An 18,439-nucleotide genomic window follows, 5' to 3' on the forward strand; every position below is an offset into this window, starting at 1 on the left:
CTTCAACGTGTAATAAACAAATAGATAAATCTTCATGTAATGTGTGCGATTAGCTGATGACTGACCAACCGCGTGGTTTCGTACTCCCGCGTTGAGTGTGTCGCCAAGATGGCGAATAGTCGACATTTTTAAGAAATACAGGAAAGGATTTTAATTGGCTGTATCAAACTGTCAGATTTCATAAATCCAATATGGTGTTTCGACGCGTTGTTTTCTTATACATATCTTGTTTGAAATAAGAGCCAGGGACCTACATGTGATGTGTGACGAATACTTATTAGTAATTTAAATATTTTACGATGTTCAATTATGTTTATAAAAGTTTTCAACAGGTAATGACTGTTCAATGGTAAAAAATGGTCCGAAAGTGTTGCGCTTGTTTCAAAGGTTGCGGCAAGGGGGAAAAGATAACCTTACACAAGTACGTATGTATAATTGATCTTCGAAATGCTAGACGTATGTACGTTACCGTCAGATTCGAGTTTTTTTTTACAGTAATCAACGAATAAAAAGTAATGAGCTATGCAAATTTACAATGCAGATTTCCTAGAGATCAATTTGTTCGGCGACAATGGGTGAATGCAATTCAACGTAAAAACTTTATGCCAAGCAATACAAGTGTTCTATGCAGCAGACATTTCACCGCTGAATGTTTTACATATGGAAAGTCTGGCAGCCAAAAAAGGGTATTTATAAAACCGAACGCAGTTCCTACGCTATTTCCACCGATAACACAATCCAGGTATGCTTCATATTTTACTCTCGCATGTACCATGTTATTGTATGTACCTGTATATGAATAGTGAGTGATCTAGAGGGAACTGCGGACAAGAAATATTACTTTCCAGGAGATCCTTAATGCGATCGATACTTCCACCTCCAAGCAAAACAGAATGTTCTGAGAATGGATTTCTTGCGAGTCAATCGAGCAATCCTGAGGAATATGTGAAGTTGGAAGCGCAAGCGTATACCGATACCAATGTCAGTGAGGCTGGTATGTCGATAGAATCAGCAGAAAACGTATTGGACATGGAGTTCCTAAAAGAGCAAGGTAGCTCCATAGACTGGGTTGAACATTTTGACCAAAGCAATAGCTCACCGGCACACGTCAATGAACAGAGTGCCTCTATAGACTGGGTTCAGCATTGTGAACGAAGTAACGACTCCATCACACAATACAATAGGTAAAGTACATAACTCTGATAAATTGTAAGTAAATATTGGTTTTATGTTTTGCGTGTTTTTTTTTCAGAGAGTCCAATCCTCCATCGTTCGCTGAAGAACAAAAGAATTGTGATGATAGTGACGATGTATTTGAGTTTAAATCAAGAAGAAGAATTCTTAAGAATTTAAACTCGGCATTGAGCCGTATAGCAGCACAGCGGAAAGAGCTAAAAATTGTAAAACAGAAAAATAGGCTACTTGAAAAACGTTTATCCATACTTAAAGCACTGTTAACGCATGTGTTAAGTGAAAAAATACTTTCAGAAGATGAAAACATCTCAGATTCAGAATCAGAATCGGAAATTTGGAGTGGGTGATGCTAGATGCTGGGTTTTCTGAACACCATACAGAACTTTAACTTCAATCGGGCTTACTAATATGGTCTAAGGATGCAGTATGTTTTTTTATTTGTTTGTTCAGCTAGGTGAATTTTCGATACCTATTCGCTAATGTGCTTACATGCATTTCAAGCTGGATAGTAACCTTGCAAATCGGAGAAACAAATTTTTACTTTGTGTTGAAATATATTTTGTCACCGATAGAGGTACAGGTTTCTTTTTTTTTTGAATAAGTTGCTTATCAATGCTTCGAAATACTAAATTAAGCGACAGGACTAGTGTCTTGTTTCAGAAATTCCAAATAAGCAACACATTTAGTGAGGACCCAATTGTCTATGCCGCAACAAGACGCAGCAAGTTTCATTATTTTGAGGCAAATACAAAATGAACCCATTTCCAAAGCTAAAGGCATCCTTTCAATAGCTGGTTTTCTTCGAGAAAGAATGATTTCTTCAGTCTTTTAATTAATCATTAAAATTTGATAATTGTCGATGGAACAAAGAAATTTTATCTTTAGTTTGATTTGACAACTCGGAGTAACTTCGAGCAAATTGACAAATCTAACAAAGCTGATCTGTATGGATAATAATAAAAAATGTGCGAATACATTTCGTATTCTTATTCACAATATCTGGTGCAGGTGAAACCTATTCAGTCACTATTTCATTCAAAATCAATTGATCATTACAAACATGAAAAAATCACAGTTATAATAGTAATAATCACTTTCAATACCCGCCATAACCGATCGGCGGATAAATTTATGATCAAAATTAGTTGATATTATGTGACCTCAATAGTGACCTTTTTTTGTATACAATCAAATACTCTGAAATAGAAAAATTCGAACATTTGAGTTGCACTGAGTTATTATTTAATCGTCTACAATGGCCGGCAAATTCCACAATTTGAATATTTGCGGCAGGCGTTCCAAAGCTGTACGATTCGTGAGATATAGCGGCGGAAATTCTCAGATGAAATCTGATTTGAGCGTTCATTGGACGGGAGCTGTAATTGGATGAATACCACATTTCAGTCGACCATCTGCGAGAGTTTCGATACATCGAGTTATTTTGCGGTCGTATCGCTTTTGGCTTCTCCTTTCTGCGACGGAAACACAGCACGTAAGTTCATTTCTTGACTTTCCAAAACATTATCGGTATTTTCCCTTTACTCAGCTATTATTAACTGGATCGTCCGGTCCATACCGATGTAGAAATTCGTACACCAAGCAAATCTATTGCGCAAAGCTTTGAATGACAAGTAATTTGCACTTTACTAGTCGAAACAAATTCACTATCATGACCGACCACGTGCAGATGGTACGGAACCCGAATCTCTCTCTATTCTTCCATTTCTTACCCCTAACGTTCTCCTCTACGATATCACAAAATTTCTCTTTCCGATTACTTTTTCAGTATCTCTTACTCATTCTCGTAATCACTTTGAGGTTACGTTAGTTGGTAACTGTCGATGCACCGTGCATCTCCACGATCATAACCCGCATATGACGCTTACTTGTGTATACGCTAGCCAACATTTCCATGCTTTCATTGTACCGTTGGTATTTATGTCCGCCGTAATCTTTTTCCCCATCAATATCAATCGAACAATACAAGCCCACGATCCATCGCTGGATAATTATTTACATAGAAAAGTGACAAATTATTAATATACTTGCAGACTAGACTGTCAATATGACCAATTCAAAGGGTTATCGTCGTGGTACGAGGGACTTATTTTCTCGCAAATTCCGGAAACATGGAACAATTCCATTGTCGACGTACATGAAAGTGTACAAAGTTGGGGACATCGTAGACGTGAAAGGTAATGGGGCCGTGCAGAAGGGTATGCCGTACAAGGTTTATCACGGAAAGACTGGACGTGTGTTCAACGTAACTCCACATGCTCTTGGAGTCATCGTCAACAAGCGGGTGCGTGGGCGCATCATTGCCAAACGCATCAACCTCCGCATCGAACATGTCACTCATTCCAAGTGCCGTGAGGATTTCCTCAAGCGTGTAAAGGAAAATGAAAGGCTGAGGAAAGAAGCAAAGGACAAGAACGTCCAGGTCCAGCTTAAGAGACAGCCTGCCCAGCCATCTGCTGCCCACATTGTCTCTGGCCGTGAAGCACCTATCTTACTCGCTCCGATCCCCTATGAATTTATAGCTTAAAAAGTAATAAACATCTTGATATGACATTGAAGATTTCTTGCAACTCATTCAATCCGCACCCAATTTTCGCAAACAAGTTGATCAAGGCAATCTGTCAAAATATGTGGGAATGTCTATTTTGAGATTCTCAGTATTCGACTAAAGGAAAATATGACTTGTTTGGGCATGAAAACAAACCTTGTGAAGTTGAGGTGTGTAATAAAATTATCTAAGCCTATAGCAATATTTTTTATTATCAGTCATATATTTTTACATTCGAATAATAATAATAATAATGTACTATAATAGTGCCTGTAACATGTTAATTTTAAATATCACTGACATAATAAAAACCAAGGTAAGAGTATTTTAAATAAAATATTCCATTTAGCTCTTACATATTTTCAGTTTCGACTAGTTCTACGTAGTACAACATAGGTAATTAAAATAAATAAACTTTACATTAACATTTTCTGATTGCTTGTCTGCCATAGATGAATACTCATATTGATTTCACATACGTGATCATAGCTTGCACGCATCTAGTATATCTTCTTTTCGACTGTTTAAATACCAATGCGCGTAGAACACGTTCAAGAAAATAATTGAAAAATCTGATAGCATATTAAGGTAAACGACCGATTCGTCAGCATGCTATTTAAACATTCGCAAAGTCCCATGGATCATCATCATCATCACTCGTATTAAAATGTTAAATTGCTAAAGTATAAGTCAACTTCTAGCTACAGTCCCTTGATTGATAGAATAATATGTAGCCAGTTTCGGAACTCTTTTGAATATCTGACGTCAAGCCGTAAAAATCTTCTATTGTCGCTGCATCTATTTTCTGGGACAAACAATAGGTTCATTTACTTCAACTCAATATGGCTCTAAGAGATGTTTTGTTATTATTCCTTGAACTTACATCAACCATGTCATCATCAAAAAGTAGCCAAAATCCATGACTTTTTACAATAGAAATGTAATGACCTCTATTAGGACCGCTACCACAATGTATAACAACTGCTACCAGGTCGTACAATCGATCTGGATTCACAGCATCATCACTCTGAAAATGATGATCAGACACCAACAATTGCATTGCAAGGAAGTCTTAAGTAAAAGATAAATCGACTTACAGTGTTGAAGAGTCTCAACTCTAATGGGAAGACCACTCTATGAGAAACTTTGATGTGTCTGTTGTATTGTTCTACGTATTTGAACCTTTTTAAATGCAACGCTAATATCATTGGCAGCTTCTTCACCCTCATACGTTTCTGTAAAAAAAACAGTTTGAAAAAAGTGGTATCATTATAAAATGAGTTTATTATTCCACGTAAGTTCTTAAAGCTTACATACAGCGTAACTTTTTTTTTTACCTGAGCCTCCTGGTAGCTACTGCAATGATCACATTTGAATTTGTTGTCACTGCATAATGTTTCTGTATTAGAGAAGCATTTCAGACAATGTGTGATAGAAGTGTTCTGATCTACATCAACTTGTAGATCAAAAAAGTCTTCATCTTTACTGGAAACAGTTTCACAATTGAGACAACGAGTTTCTGAAGTCAAAATGCCCTGGAAAATTTCGTGAACCCATGTCGGCTCTGGCGGAGATCCTGCATCTCCTGCCCCACCTTTTCCGCCTGCAGGTCTGCTTTGGTTTCTTTCAGCTGTGAGTGAATGGTAAATATTGCTTATGGTTTTAATTCCTAAATTAGAACAAGTAGCTTCAATACTTCTACAGAATTAAACCCACCGAGTATGATTTCGTTAATGTGATTAATGAGAAAATTGAGAAACTCATGAGCATCTTGTTGCATATAGTTGTCGAATTCCTCTGAAACGAGGGAAAAAAAATTGGATTCAGACATGCAACCGTCTATACATTCACGACCACATCCATGAAAACTTGCCAAAAAAAAAATCGACCTACCTTTTTCTTTTCTTAGTCTAGCGATAAATTTTTTTGGGGCAATGGAGCCAACTTTTTTCTTCTGTGTCGCAATACTGTAGAAAAGATCTGCCAAGCATGTTAATAAGGTTTCTTTGGTTCTTTTATTTCTTGCTTTGTATTCCAAGACTTTCTCTCTGAATGGACGACAGAAGTACAAAGCTTGTAATACAGAATTGCTGTAGCACGTGTTACCAAACTGTCCAACACAAAAAGTCCATCCTTTAGTCCATATATAGATTGTAAATGGATTGTAACAGGTAGAAAGAAAAAATTAACCATGGTGAAGTAGCTAGTATAATACAACCCGTGGAAAATAGATAAACTTAGCCAGTAGAAAAATTTCAGCAATTCCTTCTTATTGGAGATATACTCACGTTTACTAATCCAAAGTAATGCTCATTGGGAGGGAACTGATCAGAGCCGATGTCTCTTTCTAGCTGCGATATATTTGCACCCTGGAATTGGATGTGAAGATTGAAAACAAGGCGGGGACTCATTCTTAGTAACATATTTCTTCTATTGTTAACGCACTATTGTATGAAAATTCCATACAACAGTTAAGATTATTGTGTACAAATTAGCAGTATCAAATAATGGAAAGAATAGAATTAAAAACTAGCTTTGGTTAGCTAAAGACAACATAAGACGAGGTTATCTTCGGCGATTTATCGTATGAACACGGTTTTCTGTGGAGAACGTACCATTTTATGATTTGATAGTATCAACTGGATGTTGACAAGAGCTAAGTACAGCTTCCACCGTTAGCTTAAGCCCCATCGTATAACAATTTGCACGTTTATCTCAATTAAACGACCGACCGAACCATTGTCAATCACAACAGGAGAGTGAGTTTTAACGTAGTAAAAACTTTCATACGGTGTGATACAGGGAGGAGGATTAATGGATCAACGCTTTCACCTCAATTGTTTAAATAAATTAATTACACTTTTATACTAATTTAAAAGAAAAAATTTTACTACTTCATTGCAACATGCAGGATAAAGCTCGCGTGTATGCATGCCCATACGTATCCATTAATGTGTGTATGAATTGTACGTATTATTATGTATGTATTACATGCGACTACATGTAGATTTGATTATCCCGTGTTCCTGAAACACTGGAAAAATTACTAAACAACTCGACGGATATCCGAGCAATGTTTCAGTCATCTACTTTTCAATCTACGGTGGTATTCCTATTTTATATTATCAATGTTCAAATAGCAGACACTATTACGATCAGTTACGAAAGCATTGCCGTTCAATTGCTGTCAGATAGGTATTAGGGGTTAGAGCTGCATACATAGATACATAGAATCAAGTGCGTAGTGTCATTCAAGGTTATTTATAATTTCATCGCAATACTCTCGATTAGACGATTCGCAAAAATATGTAACACAACCCGAAGACAGTCTGACAGTCAAAATGTTGAGATCAGTGCGTATTTTATACTTGGGAAATCCCGGGGCTCTCAATCTCCACACAAGCGTAAGTAGATGTTGATACTGCACCACGGCTGTGTGCTGAGTTTCCTACTTAACTGCCAGCAGTCTGTACCTAAACCTTAATTCAATAATTTTGCAGTGTGCGAAATGCAAGGAGAGCACCAAAAACGAGTTCACTGTCAAATTGGCAACCGGGCCGACGCTCCACGACTTTGTTTCAGATACTACGAGTAATTATGAAGGAAAGCTGAAACTGGAAAAAGGGGAAAAAAACCGACTCCGACTACCACCATGGTTGAAAACCGAAATACCTATGGGGGCTAATTACAGCAAGCTAAAATCTCAACTTCGTCAATTAAACCTGAGCACTGTATGCGAAGAGGCACGTTGTCCCAATATCGGAGAATGCTGGGGTGGTGGCGAACATGGAACTGCAACAGCCACTATCATGGTTCGAACTTTATGTATATATCAGTATCATCTAATATAATTTGTTCTTTGGTGAAATGAACTGGTGATGTGTGATAAATCCTTAGCTCATGGGAGACACATGTACTCGCGGATGTCGCTTTTGTTCGGTTAAAACTGCACGGACTCCACAACCCCCTAATCCTGACGAACCAGTCAACACGGCAGTAGCAATCGCAGACTGGGGTTTAGACTACGTTGTCTTAACATCAGTTGACCGTGATGGTGAAATATTTTTTTCTTATGTAACATTACTGTTATAGAAACTAGTTTAAAAAAAGCAACTTTCAGAACTCATACTTGATATTCATTGCTCATTGCAGATTTACCAGATGGGGGAGCAAATCACATAGCAGCTACGGTTGTAGAAATTAAAAAGCGGTAAATTTTGTATCATGCATTTCATTTGCTACGTTTTCAATGCTGTTTCTCAAATTTACCTTATTTTCTTAGGAGACAAGATATGTTGGTCGAATGTTTAGTACCAGACTTCAGAGGTAATCAGGAATGCGTAGCAAAAATAGTTGAATCGAAACTTGATGTTTTTGCCCACAATATTGAGACTGTGGAACGTCTAACACCTTTTGTTCGTGACAGGCGTGCACACTATAGGTGAGTTCCAGCGAAATGAGCATAGTAAATAACTATTAATGCTGTTCATTTGCTGAGTAACATCTTTAATTGATATCAACATTTGTCAGACAGTCGCTGAGCGTTTTAGAAGGTGCGAAGAATAAGAATACAAATTTGATAACCAAGTCATCGATAATGTTAGGATTGGGGGAAACTGAACAAGAAATTGAACAAGCCATGCAAGATATGCGAACAGCTGGAGTGGATGCTTTAACTCTGGGACAATACATGCAGCCAACAAAACGACACTTAAAAGTCATCGAATATATAACACCAGAGCAATTTAAAGCATGGGAGAGTGTAGGAAATGATTTAGGCTTTCTGTACACAGCAAGTGGCCCATTAGTGAGGTCTTCTTATAAAGCTGGTGAATTTTTCTTGACAAACATATTGAAGTCACGTCAAGCTGAATCTATTACACAAGATTCAGCTACCTAACTAATTATATCCTGAATTTTATAGCTGGTGCAATGATTACATAGTAATGTATATAGAAGGAAGTTATTTATACAAGTTGAAAGCCATTAATAATCATTGTAAATTAAATTTATTCCACAAGGGTGACACGCAACATTTTCTAACTTCTACTTTTAATAATCATAGCAATAATTATTTCCGAACCTGCCATACTCTTTCGGTTACGTTCCCACAAGCGAATAGGTAGCTTGAGCAGGGTACGGGAGGAATGGATTAGTAACCACCATGTATTGCATAGCCGAATCTTTTTTAGTCAGTTCTTAATAATTATTCACGCGAGGAATTACACATTTCTATTTTTACTGATAATCTTATAATCACATACCATGAAAAGTTGAATTATCTTGATTAATTAAAGTGCACAAACTCTGGAAATATACCATTTTATTTCCTAATTATGTTATTACAAAAGCTTATTCAAATAAATGTTGCTATATTTTCAATACAATTTTCAGTTTACCAACAAGACTGATATCAAGTTATCATAAAGATGAAAATCCTTGCTGCCAACGGAGAAAACGACTTTATTCCGGTGTGATTAATAACATTTTTTTATTGCAACTGAAAAAAGAAAGCATTTACATAGCAACGTAATTCACTCTGTGTCCATCGCAACAGCCGGCTGGGGATCTTGTGGCCCTTGGTCGGCAGGTGGAGGCTGAGGTGGTTGACTATCCTGTTCTGCAGCACCACCAGGACCTCTAGACCGTTTCTCATCCCCTTCAATTTCTGACAAATAAATTGCTGTAGCAGATTCGTCAAGAATTGTAAACGGCACATCCTTTCCCACGATTCCAATCGATACATTCTGAAAATTGTCATATATTACAGTCAATACATTTGGAATACGGCGCAATTCTAATGTAATGGTAAAAGTACCTTGACTGTGAGATCTACTTCATTGGGTAACGTGTCGCGCAAAGCTCTAAGTCCATGTTTGACAATCTCGTCAAGATCGCAACTTGGGAATTCGTTCAGATGTTTCTCAAGATATGTACGAGCACTCTGAGAACGTGACCCCAGTGCCATAGCTTTGCAATTGAAATAGTTGGCCGATGGACATGTTTGAAAAATGTGTGGTCCTTGATCCTGAAAGGTGATTTTAGTCTGAATCAGTGCTTCATTTCAAAACAAAAATGTATTAATCTCGTTAGAAAAGTGATAAACTTTCAGCATAGTAGAACTGCTTACGTCGTATCCAGCAACAAGAAGTCCTACTCCATACGGGCGTCGATCGTACCTTTGAGTACATGTTTGCATCTTATTACCAAGGGTAGTGATGAGCCGACTCACAGGTAAGACCGAGTCATGCGAGTATTTGTAGTTTAAACATTCAGTTCGCATGTATCGACTATAAGAATTGATATTATAGGTGATATCAAAAATCAGACTAAATAGTATAAATTTAACAGAGATGACAAAATACTTGGAAAATTGTGGATATTTTGACAAAGTTCACAATGCAGTTTATTATATTTATTGACAATATTTAATATTTTTTGGACCCTATATCAATGTAAAATTTAACAGTAGCAGCATTAATTAATTGTCATTTAAACTGATCAGCAAGACAAATGTTGATGTAAAAGACAAACCTTAGCATTCTAGCATCTGCAGTGAGACCAGCAAGAGTGATGCCCATGTGATTGTCAATCGGGATAATCTTCTCCTGATAAGCAGAGAGTTCGGAAGAAGCTCTCTTTAAAGCAATCAGTACAGCATGAGTCCTATTCTTAAGCCCGACTGTTGCCGAACCCTGTTTGACTGCTTCCATGGCATATTCTACCTGATGTAACCTGCCTTGAGGACTCCATACCGTCACGTCGCTGTCGTATTGATTTCGGAACTGAGGGTAATTGGAAAGAGAAATAATATTACAGAATATATTGGAAATCAGGTAAAATGACTTCAGTTTGCCATTTAAATATAACTACGGCCGGGTTCGAATTTTGTGTATGGGGGTTCGAGTTACCTAACCTCGCAAAATTAATGAAAAAAACTGAAAAATTGAGTATTTTAACATTGATTATTAACTCAAAACTACCGCCATATGATTCTCATTCCACATCGTTGTATGATCGGAGTTTTAAAAGCGACTGCAAATCTGTAAATTCTTAAAATCGAGGCAAATGACGAAGCAAAAAGTGCTGAACCTAAAAATTGATGTATTAGAATTTTTATTTCATAATAGATCGGATAATACCAACCATTTTCACTTAATAATCCACAATTGTATGGGACCCAGTAAATTCACTATTCCTTCAATCAAAGTAAAAAGAAATAATGTGCCGCAAAGTAAACTGTCATCAAGCGTCCATGAATGAGACCCCGAATGACAGTGTTAACGCAGACGAGAATACCAAGCTTAGGAAATCCTGTATGTGTCTGTGTTCTGAAATCGGATGAAAAAAAATTCGGGTAGAGTATCCAGGGAGACGATCGCAGCGCACCTAGCTGCTAAAGTTTCGGCTGATAACGAAAATTTTCAGCACTGTTCAGTACGTAGATAGCCATTGAACGGAAAACAAGAATGTGATGTTTAGCGATGTCACGACGTGTACGTACCTTAGCAACCGTGTGACTTTTCAATGTTGACAACCAATTCATAGATTCATAGTGTCTATTAAACAACGCTGTTTGATCGCAGTTTGTTTATCATAAAAAGTGTTTATTTAATATCGTGTGGTGTATTTCCACTTGAATCAGCACCTTAAGCAAGATATGGTAATTATCTGTAGTAAACATTTATTCATTTGCTCGCGGGAACTCAAATATTTGGAATCGTTGAATGCATCTGTGACAAAAAATGACTAATAGATAAGGTAGATTAAATTGAATAATGTAACTAATTTGTTGATCATAGACGTCAGCATACAAGAAACAAATCAATGGTGGAACAAGGAAGAAAAGCACACCAAAGTTTGAACTGACAGAAGAACAAAAAGCTGACATTAAAGAAGCATTTGATTTATTTGATCCTGATGGCACGGGAAAAATTGCTACCAAAGAGCTGAAAGTAGCGATCAGAGCTCTGGGTTTTGAACCAAAAAAGGAAGAGATTAAAAAATTAATAGCCGATGTCGATCCGGATGGTCTTGGTAAATTGTCATTTGAGGAATTTTTGAATCTTATGTCGGTGAAGATGGCAGAAAAAGATTCTAAGGAAGAAATTTTGAAAGCTTTCCGTCTATTTGACGACGACGATACAGGGAAAATATCATTTAGAAACTTGAAAAGAGTAGCTCGTGAGCTGGGGGAAAATTTGACTGACGAGGAACTACAAGAAATGATCGACGAGGCTGATAGAGATGGGGATGGAGAAATTTCACAAGAAGAGTTTTTGCGCATTATGAAAAAGACTTGTTTGTATTAAAACAGATCGGCAATGCTAATTTCAGTTTCAACTTTTATCAATATAAGTCAGCAAGATTTTTACTAACCAAGGACTGACACTACGCTGTATATTTGCCAAAATCAGTGAAATTTTACGATCACTTGTATTTAGTACAATCTATCTCTATTTTTGTTTGAAAACTATTATTTTAATGTGGCTCTCAGAAAACGTTAAATTGTAATCTGTACTTTGGTAAATACTGCTTATCAATAATATTTTAAATGATCAATAAAACTAAACAGTATTTAACATCTACCTATCAACATATGACTAAATCCTGTGATCGTTTTTCTGATTTTGAAGGCACTGCACAAAGTAAAAGTAGTCAATAAAGAAACAATGTTTATTTTATCAATTCGATTCAAAGTACAGATACTGTTCTTATTGATATAGTGCTTTCTCAGTTTGTCACTGCAGCCTCGATAACTTTTCTGATAAGATCTGCTCTCTTCTTAGACTTTTCCAAACTTTTTGACAATAGTTCTTGAGATATTGGAATTCCTCCTGATGACAAATAATTAGACCTCTAAATGGTTGAATCAATTTTTGCAGTATTATAAATAAAATAATTTCATTTCATTTGATTTAACTTGTTATCATTTTATCCATCGAATCAGGTAAACCCATTGAGTTTGATTTGCATCCAGTACTACAGAGATAAAGAACTCAGTTACTAGATGTTGCAAAGAATAAGGAAAATTGCTAACCAGGCTTGTAAAGGCCACATAATTCTGGTCCGTCAATTACGAGACATAGTTTCCCTTTGGCCAGAGATTCCTCTTCATCGGTTGGATCAGCAAGTAGAAGTTGTCTAAACACAGACATATAATATTGTTTTGTATACGATTTGAACTTACAGTATTTCAATAATGTTTTCACGTAATCCAAGCAAAATGTATACTGATGGAAGATACTTACTCATCAAAAATTGCAAACGTGGTAGATACAGGAAGTGACTTGAGAGGAAATGGTTTTCTGTCAGAAGTGTCTACAACGATGGCACCTGTTTCAGGATTATGTTGGACTTCTGGTAAAGTTACTGTGCAATAAACAGTGGATCATTGTTAAAGCAAATCCATGAGGCTAATATATAACAATGAAACAATTGTAGACTTACAACTTTTAAGTGCAGCTACAAGTGCGCCAAGGCATGCATCTGTAACTGATCCATCATAATCAATGCAAATCAAATCGCAGTAAAGCACCCACACTAGTTTATCAATGCAAACGCATAGATCTGTCAAGTCCAGGGCAGAAGAATTTATTAAGATGTCATCTATTGTCTTAGAAGCAACCTGAGCCTGGTCGCTGGGTGGTCCAGGACGAAATTTTGGAGAACACAGTGGTGAGAGTTCGACGTTGGGTATTAAATATCCACAATTTGGAGTATCGGCTTTTGGAGCTGCTAATTCCTACAATGAGAAGTACCAGCTTGAATCATGTAGACAGTTAAACTATCAAGGATGCTTACAGCTTTGATCCCGCAAACAACAGTTGTACTGCCGATCTTGAATATGGCTGAACTATCGGCCTGACTAATAGCTCCTACGTTGACACTTGCAGACCTGAATCGAAGAAATTCACGACCATCGGGTCTTATGTCTTGTGCCTGTGACGGACAATTTGAAAATTATTAATTAAAGCTTCACTATTGAGATTTGGAAAGAGTTTATTAGTGGCACGAGCCAGTGTAATATGCTCCAATGGCTCGATGAATAAAAGTAATCGATCTTCTCTCATTGATCTACTTTCTGTCATCATACTGCTTTTTCAATGGTCAGAAATTATAAAGTCGTAAAATATATTGTAAAACTCACAAGGTAATCTCGCAGATATTTCACCGGGTGAATAGTCCTTGAATAAAATTTAAGAACATAGTGATTAAGGTTATCGCGAGAGAATTGTATCACTAAAATCTAAATAACACGTGACATTTTTTTTGAATTTGTGTGTCAAGTGGTTTATCTGCAATGTGTGGCGTACAAAGTGCGAATATGCGTTTTATTTGACGTTTCGAAAGTTGAAAATTACTCAGGTATACTAACTTATATTGAGATGCCATTATTTATAGTATTGCAAGAATAGATCCGAATGGAACACATGCGGCTATGTTGACTAAAGCTGAAGTCATGACTGCTAGTCCTGGTTATCTTTCGTAACGGTTTGCCGGGCTTGGGTAGATTTGGGACTAAAATTCGTTAACTCTGTACTTACCGACCCGTCTTATGGGACTCTTATATAGAATCGAGTCAGCATAGCAGAACACTGCAATTGTCTCTCCCGCCTTTCAGCACCAGTTTGTATCACGGGTAGTATTTTACTGGTAGAGTTAGTTAGGTGTCCGAAAATTGACGTAAAAGGAAAGCGGCCAAGGATATCCGATAAACCTAGAGTAAATAATTGCAGCCATTGAATACCGATGAGTTTTTGAACACTTCGTAAGCGATCAGCGAATTCGTGGCTTTGATGCTCGTGGTCACGTCTTTTTGATGACGTCGAAAGAAAATAGCATAACCTGTCGTCATTCAGTTACTGATATAGGTTATAATTTTTCGTGTAATAACTCCGTTGTAATTGCAAGATAGTTTATATTGAAAAAATAAAACGTAAACGTAGATAAATAAATAGACATGCATTCAGTGTTGACCCGTGGAAATGCCATTCTGGCTTATACTTTAAGCGTATCGGCCTGTCTAACGTTTTGCTGCTTCCTGTCCACCGTATTCATTGACTATCGAACTCATGCGAACCTAAATACGGTTAAAGTTGTTGTGTAAGTGTTACGTTTTAACATGTTAGAATAATATATAATTTTTTGAACGACCAATTGTCCTTTCTCTAAACCTATGTTCTCTGAATTGATTTGCTTTATACACGGTATATGTAGGTTATACCTTACTTCGATAATTTGCTCTGCCAGCTGTTGTAGAATTACCAATAGCCTCTAGTTAACATTCGATTTAACCAATTCTGCGTCGCTTATTCAGTCAATCGTTTATGTTGCAGGAAAAATGTGCCAGACTACAGTGCTTCGAGAGAAAAAAATGACCTCGGGTTCTTAACTTTTGATTTACAAACAGATATCCTTTACTACTTTTACCTGTATAGCATTAAGATAATTTTCGATATTTGTATGTATAATATTTCATGTCTTATACATTAGAACTATTAGGATATTTTCATTTTCCTTAACGTAACACACATCTCACCCCGCTGTTTAACTGGAACGTCAAGCAATTGTTCTTATACTTGACCGCTGAATATGAAACAGCAAACAATAAAATAAATCAGGCAAGTTTTTTAATAGTTATTATTATGGGCATAGCAAATATTTTGTTACCATTTGAATTCTTTCTAACTAGCAATATTTCAGGTCGTACTTTGGGATAAAATAGTATTACGTGGCGATAATGCAGTTCTTGACTTCAAAAATACAAATACTAAGTATTACTTCTGGGATGACGGTATTGGTCTTAGGTGAGCTAAAATTGTCCCTCTTTTCATATATACATGTACTCACTACAAAAGAATTTTCAACCACAACAATACAAGAATTTTATTCTAGGGGCAACAAGAACGTAACTCTGACATTGTCGTGGAATATTATACCAAATGCTGGATTGCTACCAAGTGTAGCTGCTCTTGGATCTCACTCTTTTGCTTTTCCATCCGAATATACGACCTCTCGAGTCTGAGGTTGGTTGAGGTTATTATAAATTACTGTAGGCAATTTTTTATCTTACAAAATAATAATTGGAGCGATCGAGTGCATGCAATGATTTGTCACAGAATAAAATTGATGTTTTCAGAATTATTACGACTCATGAATGATACAATATCCTCTGGAAATAAGCATTGGCTTATCACAATATCAAAGGATTCATTACTTTTAGACCACGTTTTATAGGCTTAAAATTCCTAGAATTTCTATAATTCGCAAGTCGGATCTGTAACACATGCCAATTATCAAATCATTTCAAATATAAGTTGATATTTCACTATATTTGACGGCAGAAATTAATTTTCGAATATACTAGACGCCTTATGAATAAACTTTTTTTAACATCTCTACGGTCAACAACCACGATATTATATGTGGCACAATGAGGCAATGTATAAATTTATACACGTGATTTTTTAATTTCGAACCATTGTAAGTTATTTGGAATTAAACGAAGTAATTTGAAACGAAAATCACGTCAATGTTGTAAATTATTGGACAGGTAAAAAGTAGATAATTCAATTGTGAAGGAGAATAATACAATTGATTTTCTTTAATGTAATGAATACACAGATTTTTTCATATTTCTAGGATTATAGTAACAACGATCAGAATATTTTTAGTCTTGATTCCTTTACAGAGCATTACAAAAATTGTACAATTTCGATGTTATGTGTAAGTATAACTTGGAGAGGTGGGATTAATTCACAGAAACTGTATCCACATGGACTGATCTTTATACGAATAATTTAAATGGCTTTTCATCATAGATCAATTAGTGAATTTTGTATCATAAATAAATTTTTTTTTTTTTCAGAGCAAAACTAATGCAAGTGAAATGTTATTCACTATCGGATAGTTTATAAAATGGTCCCCCTTACGGTCTCTCCTCTTAAATAGAAATAATCTCTATACTCAATTAATTAGCTATCCCAATTTCAGCTAGCAGATGTCCCTTTGTCCATTTTAGATGTCTTGTCGCATTTAGAATCAGACTGATTAGTATTTTCCTCCTCATCACACGAACTTTCTTCTTCCTCATCCTCTTCATCTTCACCTGAACTTTCACCTTCGTCATCTTCGTCGTCATCGGCGTCTTCAGCATCATCTGCATAATCCCCATAGCTATGAGTACTATTACCTGTGCAAAAGTATTGGCAACTTTGTTAAGAAAACGTTTGTAAAAATTTAGTACGAAGTTTTTCTGAATCGTAGTAAACAAACTGAATAAATCTTACCATAATATCCGTATCCTCCATCTTCTTCATCAGAATCATAGGTTCCTGCTTGATTTTGCCGACCAAATTTATGGCTCCTTGCTGTAAGAGTGAAGATTATATGATTCATAGATGTTACATCGCTGTTAATATAAGAAGTATGGTACCAATTTTGTAACTTACTTGACATACTAAGATCCTTTGTTTGAGAGGTTTCGTAACTGCACTTGGGGCATGGAATTGGCTTGTTCTTCTCGTACTTGAAACCTTTCCTTCGAACATGATCTTCACAGTAGCACGTTTTACATCTCAGACAAGAATATTGTCCAAGCTTATTGCAGGACTGACCTGCAATTTTTTTAAAACAATTCTCTTGAATATCTCGGTTCCAGGTTTGTCATTCAGTGTGTTACTTGACTGTACTAGTGGTGCCAAATATTTGAATAATAAAAACATGTGAAAATATATTTCATAATTACATTTGAAACTTTCAGACTCCAATACTTGGCAAGATGCCTGATGCTCAAATTGATCATCTTCACACAGAAAGCAGTCACAGAAAGAGCATCGAAATATTCTGCCGCCGTGATCCCATACCCCTCGTTCACACTCCTGACAAACTGCATCCATCAACGGACAAGTACAAGCATGGGAAGTCAGACATCGTCTACCATGGCATACCCATGCCTCGCAGTGGTCACATATTGCTCCCTAAATTATAAAATTTGTTTTGAATGTAACTGCAAATCACTGTGGAAAAATTGTCAAATTACTCTAGATAAAAATTGAAATTTTACGCACCACCATACCAAGGCCAGTTGTAAAAACTCCGACATGTCGAACGACACAATCTCCAGTCTTCAACATGCATTTGACTTTGCCACATTGAGCACATATTGGCAAACGCTGAACACTCTGACAGAAATAACAAAATGCCCGACTCTTCTGCTTTCTATTGCACTTGTCGCATTCCTGCAGTAAAATCCTAATAACTATCGAAACTTACAGAGAGGGTCCGAAGTTAGCTTGGATATTTGTTAAAAATGAATAAACAGGTCACTTGGTTATTTGATCGAAAACAAAGTATTGCTCATCAATGATACTTGCCATTATTGCATTGCTAGGAAATTTTGCAAGGTCTATCTGACCTTTGGCAGTGCGAATTTCCTTTTGTCTTAACTTTTGTTTCTCAGCCTTTTTCCTTTGACCTGTCTTTTTTTTCGGCATAATCGCTTACTGGCTTATAACTTGCAAATCAAAATGCACCCAAGAAAAGCCGAAAACTATTGTATATTTTTTCGGTATCGATGGTATTGACCCGGATTCGGTGATTAAATTACGGTTATGTTTTACCGAACAGCACTCCGAACAAGCCTGCGCTCCGATTTGCTCCGAGCTATCTCGTGAG

The 18,439-nt window shown here is 36.5% G+C and overlaps 9 protein-coding genes across 20 annotated transcripts; 5 read left to right on the forward strand and 4 right to left on the reverse strand.

Annotated features, from left to right (window-relative positions):
- Positions 1 to 176: 176 nt before the first annotated feature.
- Positions 177 to 2,599, forward strand: LOC124184466 (THAP domain-containing protein 2-like). 7 transcript variants are annotated; one of them, XM_046574176.1, is made up of 5 exons: positions 177 to 421; positions 542 to 742; positions 849 to 1,184; positions 1,253 to 1,400; positions 2,488 to 2,599. In XM_046574176.1, exons 1-5 carry the CDS (start codon positions 357 to 359, stop codon positions 2,518 to 2,520), a joined length of 783 nt encoding a protein of 260 aa, XP_046430132.1. In that variant the 5' UTR covers positions 177 to 356; the 3' UTR covers positions 2,521 to 2,599. The 7 variants fall into 7 exon arrangements, with proteins under 7 accessions (XP_046430132.1, XP_046430131.1, XP_046430134.1 ...); XM_046574175.1 differs by lacking the exon at positions 2,488 to 2,599 and adding an exon at positions 1,489 to 2,168; XM_046574172.1 differs by lacking the exon at positions 2,488 to 2,599 and having other exon boundaries at positions 178 to 261; positions 333 to 421; positions 1,253 to 2,168.
- On the forward strand, positions 2,545 to 3,770 carry LOC124184473 (60S ribosomal protein L21). Of its 2 annotated transcripts, none has more exons than XM_046574190.1 (2): positions 2,545 to 2,686; positions 3,246 to 3,770. In XM_046574190.1, the coding sequence occupies exon 2, from the start codon at positions 3,260 to 3,262 to the stop codon at positions 3,737 to 3,739; it is 480 nt and encodes a 159-aa protein (XP_046430146.1). In that variant the 5' UTR covers positions 2,545 to 2,686; positions 3,246 to 3,259; the 3' UTR covers positions 3,740 to 3,770. The 2 variants fall into 2 exon arrangements, with proteins under 2 accessions (XP_046430146.1, XP_046430147.1); XM_046574191.1 differs by lacking the exon at positions 2,545 to 2,686 and adding an exon at positions 2,692 to 2,721.
- Positions 3,771 to 3,816: 46 nt separating this feature from the next.
- On the reverse strand, positions 3,817 to 6,698 carry LOC124184463 (ubiquitin carboxyl-terminal hydrolase 46). Of its 2 annotated transcripts, XM_046574166.1 has the most exons (8): positions 6,376 to 6,698; positions 6,049 to 6,204; positions 5,654 to 5,870; positions 5,477 to 5,557; positions 5,098 to 5,390; positions 4,858 to 4,995; positions 4,644 to 4,787; positions 3,817 to 4,565 (listed from the first exon to the last, which is right to left on the reverse strand). In XM_046574166.1, the coding sequence occupies exons 1-8, from the start codon at positions 6,376 to 6,378 to the stop codon at positions 4,458 to 4,460; spliced, it is 1,140 nt and encodes a 379-aa protein (XP_046430122.1). In that variant the 5' UTR covers positions 6,379 to 6,698; the 3' UTR covers positions 3,817 to 4,457. The 2 variants fall into 2 exon arrangements, with proteins under 2 accessions (XP_046430122.1, XP_046430123.1); XM_046574167.1 differs by lacking the exon at positions 5,477 to 5,557.
- Positions 6,699 to 6,930: 232 nt separating this feature from the next.
- Positions 6,931 to 9,757, forward strand: LOC124184464 (lipoyl synthase, mitochondrial). 2 transcript variants are annotated; one of them, XM_046574169.1, is made up of 6 exons: positions 6,931 to 7,164; positions 7,261 to 7,572; positions 7,658 to 7,814; positions 7,913 to 7,970; positions 8,043 to 8,201; positions 8,295 to 8,381. In XM_046574169.1, exons 1-6 carry the CDS (start codon positions 7,102 to 7,104, stop codon positions 8,299 to 8,301), a joined length of 756 nt encoding a protein of 251 aa, XP_046430125.1. In that variant the 5' UTR covers positions 6,931 to 7,101; the 3' UTR covers positions 8,302 to 8,381. The 2 variants fall into 2 exon arrangements, with proteins under 2 accessions (XP_046430125.1, XP_046430124.1); XM_046574168.1 differs by having other exon boundaries at positions 6,937 to 7,164; positions 8,291 to 9,757.
- LOC124184468 (proteasome subunit alpha type-1) lies at positions 9,067 to 11,065 on the reverse strand. Its single transcript, XM_046574179.1, has 5 exons — positions 10,907 to 11,065; positions 10,295 to 10,545; positions 9,891 to 10,050; positions 9,579 to 9,788; positions 9,067 to 9,507 (listed from the first exon to the last, which is right to left on the reverse strand). Exons 1-5 carry the CDS (start codon positions 10,907 to 10,909, stop codon positions 9,295 to 9,297), a joined length of 837 nt encoding a protein of 278 aa, XP_046430135.1. The 5' UTR covers positions 10,910 to 11,065; the 3' UTR covers positions 9,067 to 9,294.
- A 124-nt stretch (positions 11,066 to 11,189) lies between these two features.
- Positions 11,190 to 12,677, forward strand: LOC124184472 (caltractin). The gene is made up of 2 exons (XM_046574189.1): positions 11,190 to 11,423; positions 11,563 to 12,677. The coding sequence occupies exons 1-2, from the start codon at positions 11,421 to 11,423 to the stop codon at positions 12,070 to 12,072; spliced, it is 513 nt and encodes a 170-aa protein (XP_046430145.1). The 5' UTR covers positions 11,190 to 11,420; the 3' UTR covers positions 12,073 to 12,677.
- Positions 12,397 to 14,277, reverse strand: LOC124184469 (exosome complex component RRP43-like). The gene is made up of 7 exons (XM_046574180.1): positions 14,139 to 14,277; positions 13,911 to 13,947; positions 13,565 to 13,702; positions 13,211 to 13,505; positions 13,012 to 13,132; positions 12,801 to 12,904; positions 12,397 to 12,597 (listed from the first exon to the last, which is right to left on the reverse strand). The coding sequence occupies exons 1-7, from the start codon at positions 14,153 to 14,155 to the stop codon at positions 12,494 to 12,496; spliced, it is 816 nt and encodes a 271-aa protein (XP_046430136.1). The 5' UTR covers positions 14,156 to 14,277; the 3' UTR covers positions 12,397 to 12,493.
- Positions 14,278 to 14,573: 296 nt separating this feature from the next.
- LOC124184471 (signal peptidase complex subunit 3) lies at positions 14,574 to 18,314 on the forward strand. Of its 3 annotated transcripts, none has more exons than XM_046574187.1 (6): positions 14,574 to 14,866; positions 15,100 to 15,173; positions 15,296 to 15,384; positions 15,467 to 15,570; positions 15,659 to 15,799; positions 17,526 to 18,314. In XM_046574187.1, exons 1-5 carry the CDS (start codon positions 14,724 to 14,726, stop codon positions 15,786 to 15,788), a joined length of 540 nt encoding a protein of 179 aa, XP_046430143.1. In that variant the 5' UTR covers positions 14,574 to 14,723; the 3' UTR covers positions 15,789 to 15,799; positions 17,526 to 18,314. The 3 variants fall into 3 exon arrangements, with proteins under 3 accessions (XP_046430143.1, XP_046430144.1, XP_046430141.1); XM_046574188.1 differs by lacking the exon at positions 17,526 to 18,314 and adding an exon at positions 15,903 to 16,287; XM_046574185.1 differs by lacking the exon at positions 17,526 to 18,314 and having other exon boundaries at positions 15,659 to 15,904.
- LOC124184465 (zinc finger protein 330 homolog) lies at positions 16,337 to 18,402 on the reverse strand. Its single transcript, XM_046574170.1, has 6 exons — positions 18,139 to 18,402; positions 17,833 to 18,003; positions 17,511 to 17,742; positions 17,215 to 17,379; positions 17,053 to 17,133; positions 16,337 to 16,955 (listed from the first exon to the last, which is right to left on the reverse strand). The coding sequence occupies exons 1-6, from the start codon at positions 18,256 to 18,258 to the stop codon at positions 16,753 to 16,755; spliced, it is 972 nt and encodes a 323-aa protein (XP_046430126.1). The 5' UTR covers positions 18,259 to 18,402; the 3' UTR covers positions 16,337 to 16,752.
- Between the last annotated feature and the right edge of the window lie 37 nt (positions 18,403 to 18,439).

This window comes from Neodiprion fabricii, chromosome 6, assembly GCF_021155785.1.
Source record: "Neodiprion fabricii isolate iyNeoFabr1 chromosome 6, iyNeoFabr1.1, whole genome shotgun sequence".
Taxonomy (NCBI): Eukaryota; Metazoa; Arthropoda; class Insecta; order Hymenoptera; family Diprionidae; genus Neodiprion; species Neodiprion fabricii.

Coding starts and splice junctions, on each gene's coding strand:
- LOC124184466 (XM_046574171.1), top strand. CDS start 357: ATGGTCCGAAAGTGTTGCGCTTGTTTCAAAGGTTGCGGCAAGGGGGAA. Junction 422..541: donor GAAAAGATAACCTTACACAA/GTACGTATGTAT, acceptor TTTACAATGCAG/ATTTCCTAGAGATCAATTTG. Junction 1,185..1,252: donor TCCATCACACAATACAATAG/GTAAAGTACATA, acceptor TTTTTTTTTCAG/AGAGTCCAATCCTCCATCGT.
- LOC124184473 (XM_046574190.1), top strand. CDS start 3,260: ATGACCAATTCAAAGGGTTATCGTCGTGGTACGAGGGACTTATTTTCT.
- LOC124184463 (XM_046574166.1), bottom strand. Junction 5,391..5,476: donor CATTAACGAAATCATACTCG/GTGGGTTTAATT, acceptor ATTCACTCACAG/CTGAAAGAAACCAAAGCAGA. Junction 4,566..4,643: donor TTGATGATGACATGGTTGAT/GTAAGTTCAAGG, acceptor TGTTTGTCCCAG/AAAATAGATGCAGCGACAAT.
- LOC124184464 (XM_046574168.1), top strand. CDS start 7,102: ATGTTGAGATCAGTGCGTATTTTATACTTGGGAAATCCCGGGGCTCTC. Junction 7,165..7,260: donor CTCTCAATCTCCACACAAGC/GTAAGTAGATGT, acceptor ATAATTTTGCAG/TGTGCGAAATGCAAGGAGAG. Junction 7,971..8,042: donor GTTGTAGAAATTAAAAAGCG/GTAAATTTTGTA, acceptor TTATTTTCTTAG/GAGACAAGATATGTTGGTCG.
- LOC124184468 (XM_046574179.1), bottom strand. Junction 10,051..10,294: donor GCAGATGCTAGAATGCTAAG/GTTTGTCTTTTA, acceptor CAATTCTTATAG/TCGATACATGCGAACTGAAT. Junction 9,789..9,890: donor TTCTTGTTGCTGGATACGAC/GTAAGCAGTTCT, acceptor ATCACCTTTCAG/GATCAAGGACCACACATTTT.
- LOC124184469 (XM_046574180.1), bottom strand. Junction 13,506..13,564: donor TTGTTTGCGGGATCAAAGCT/GTAAGCATCCTT, acceptor TTCTCATTGTAG/GAATTAGCAGCTCCAAAAGC. Junction 12,598..12,800: donor ATGTGGCCTTTACAAGCCTG/GTTAGCAATTTT, acceptor ATTTGTCATCAG/GAGGAATTCCAATATCTCAA.
- LOC124184471 (XM_046574187.1), top strand. CDS start 14,724: ATGCATTCAGTGTTGACCCGTGGAAATGCCATTCTGGCTTATACTTTA. Junction 14,867..15,099: donor AATACGGTTAAAGTTGTTGT/GTAAGTGTTACG, acceptor TTTATGTTGCAG/GAAAAATGTGCCAGACTACA. Junction 15,174..15,295: donor AACTTTTGATTTACAAACAG/ATATCCTTTACT, acceptor AACGTAACACAC/ATCTCACCCCGCTGTTTAAC.
- LOC124184465 (XM_046574170.1), bottom strand. CDS start 18,258: ATGCCGAAAAAAAAGACAGGTCAAAGGAAAAAGGCTGAGAAACAAAAG. Junction 17,134..17,214: donor AAAGGATCTTAGTATGTCAA/GTAAGTTACAAA, acceptor TCACTCTTACAG/CAAGGAGCCATAAATTTGGT. Junction 16,956..17,052: donor TGGAGGATACGGATATTATG/GTAAGATTTATT, acceptor ACTTTTGCACAG/GTAATAGTACTCATAGCTAT.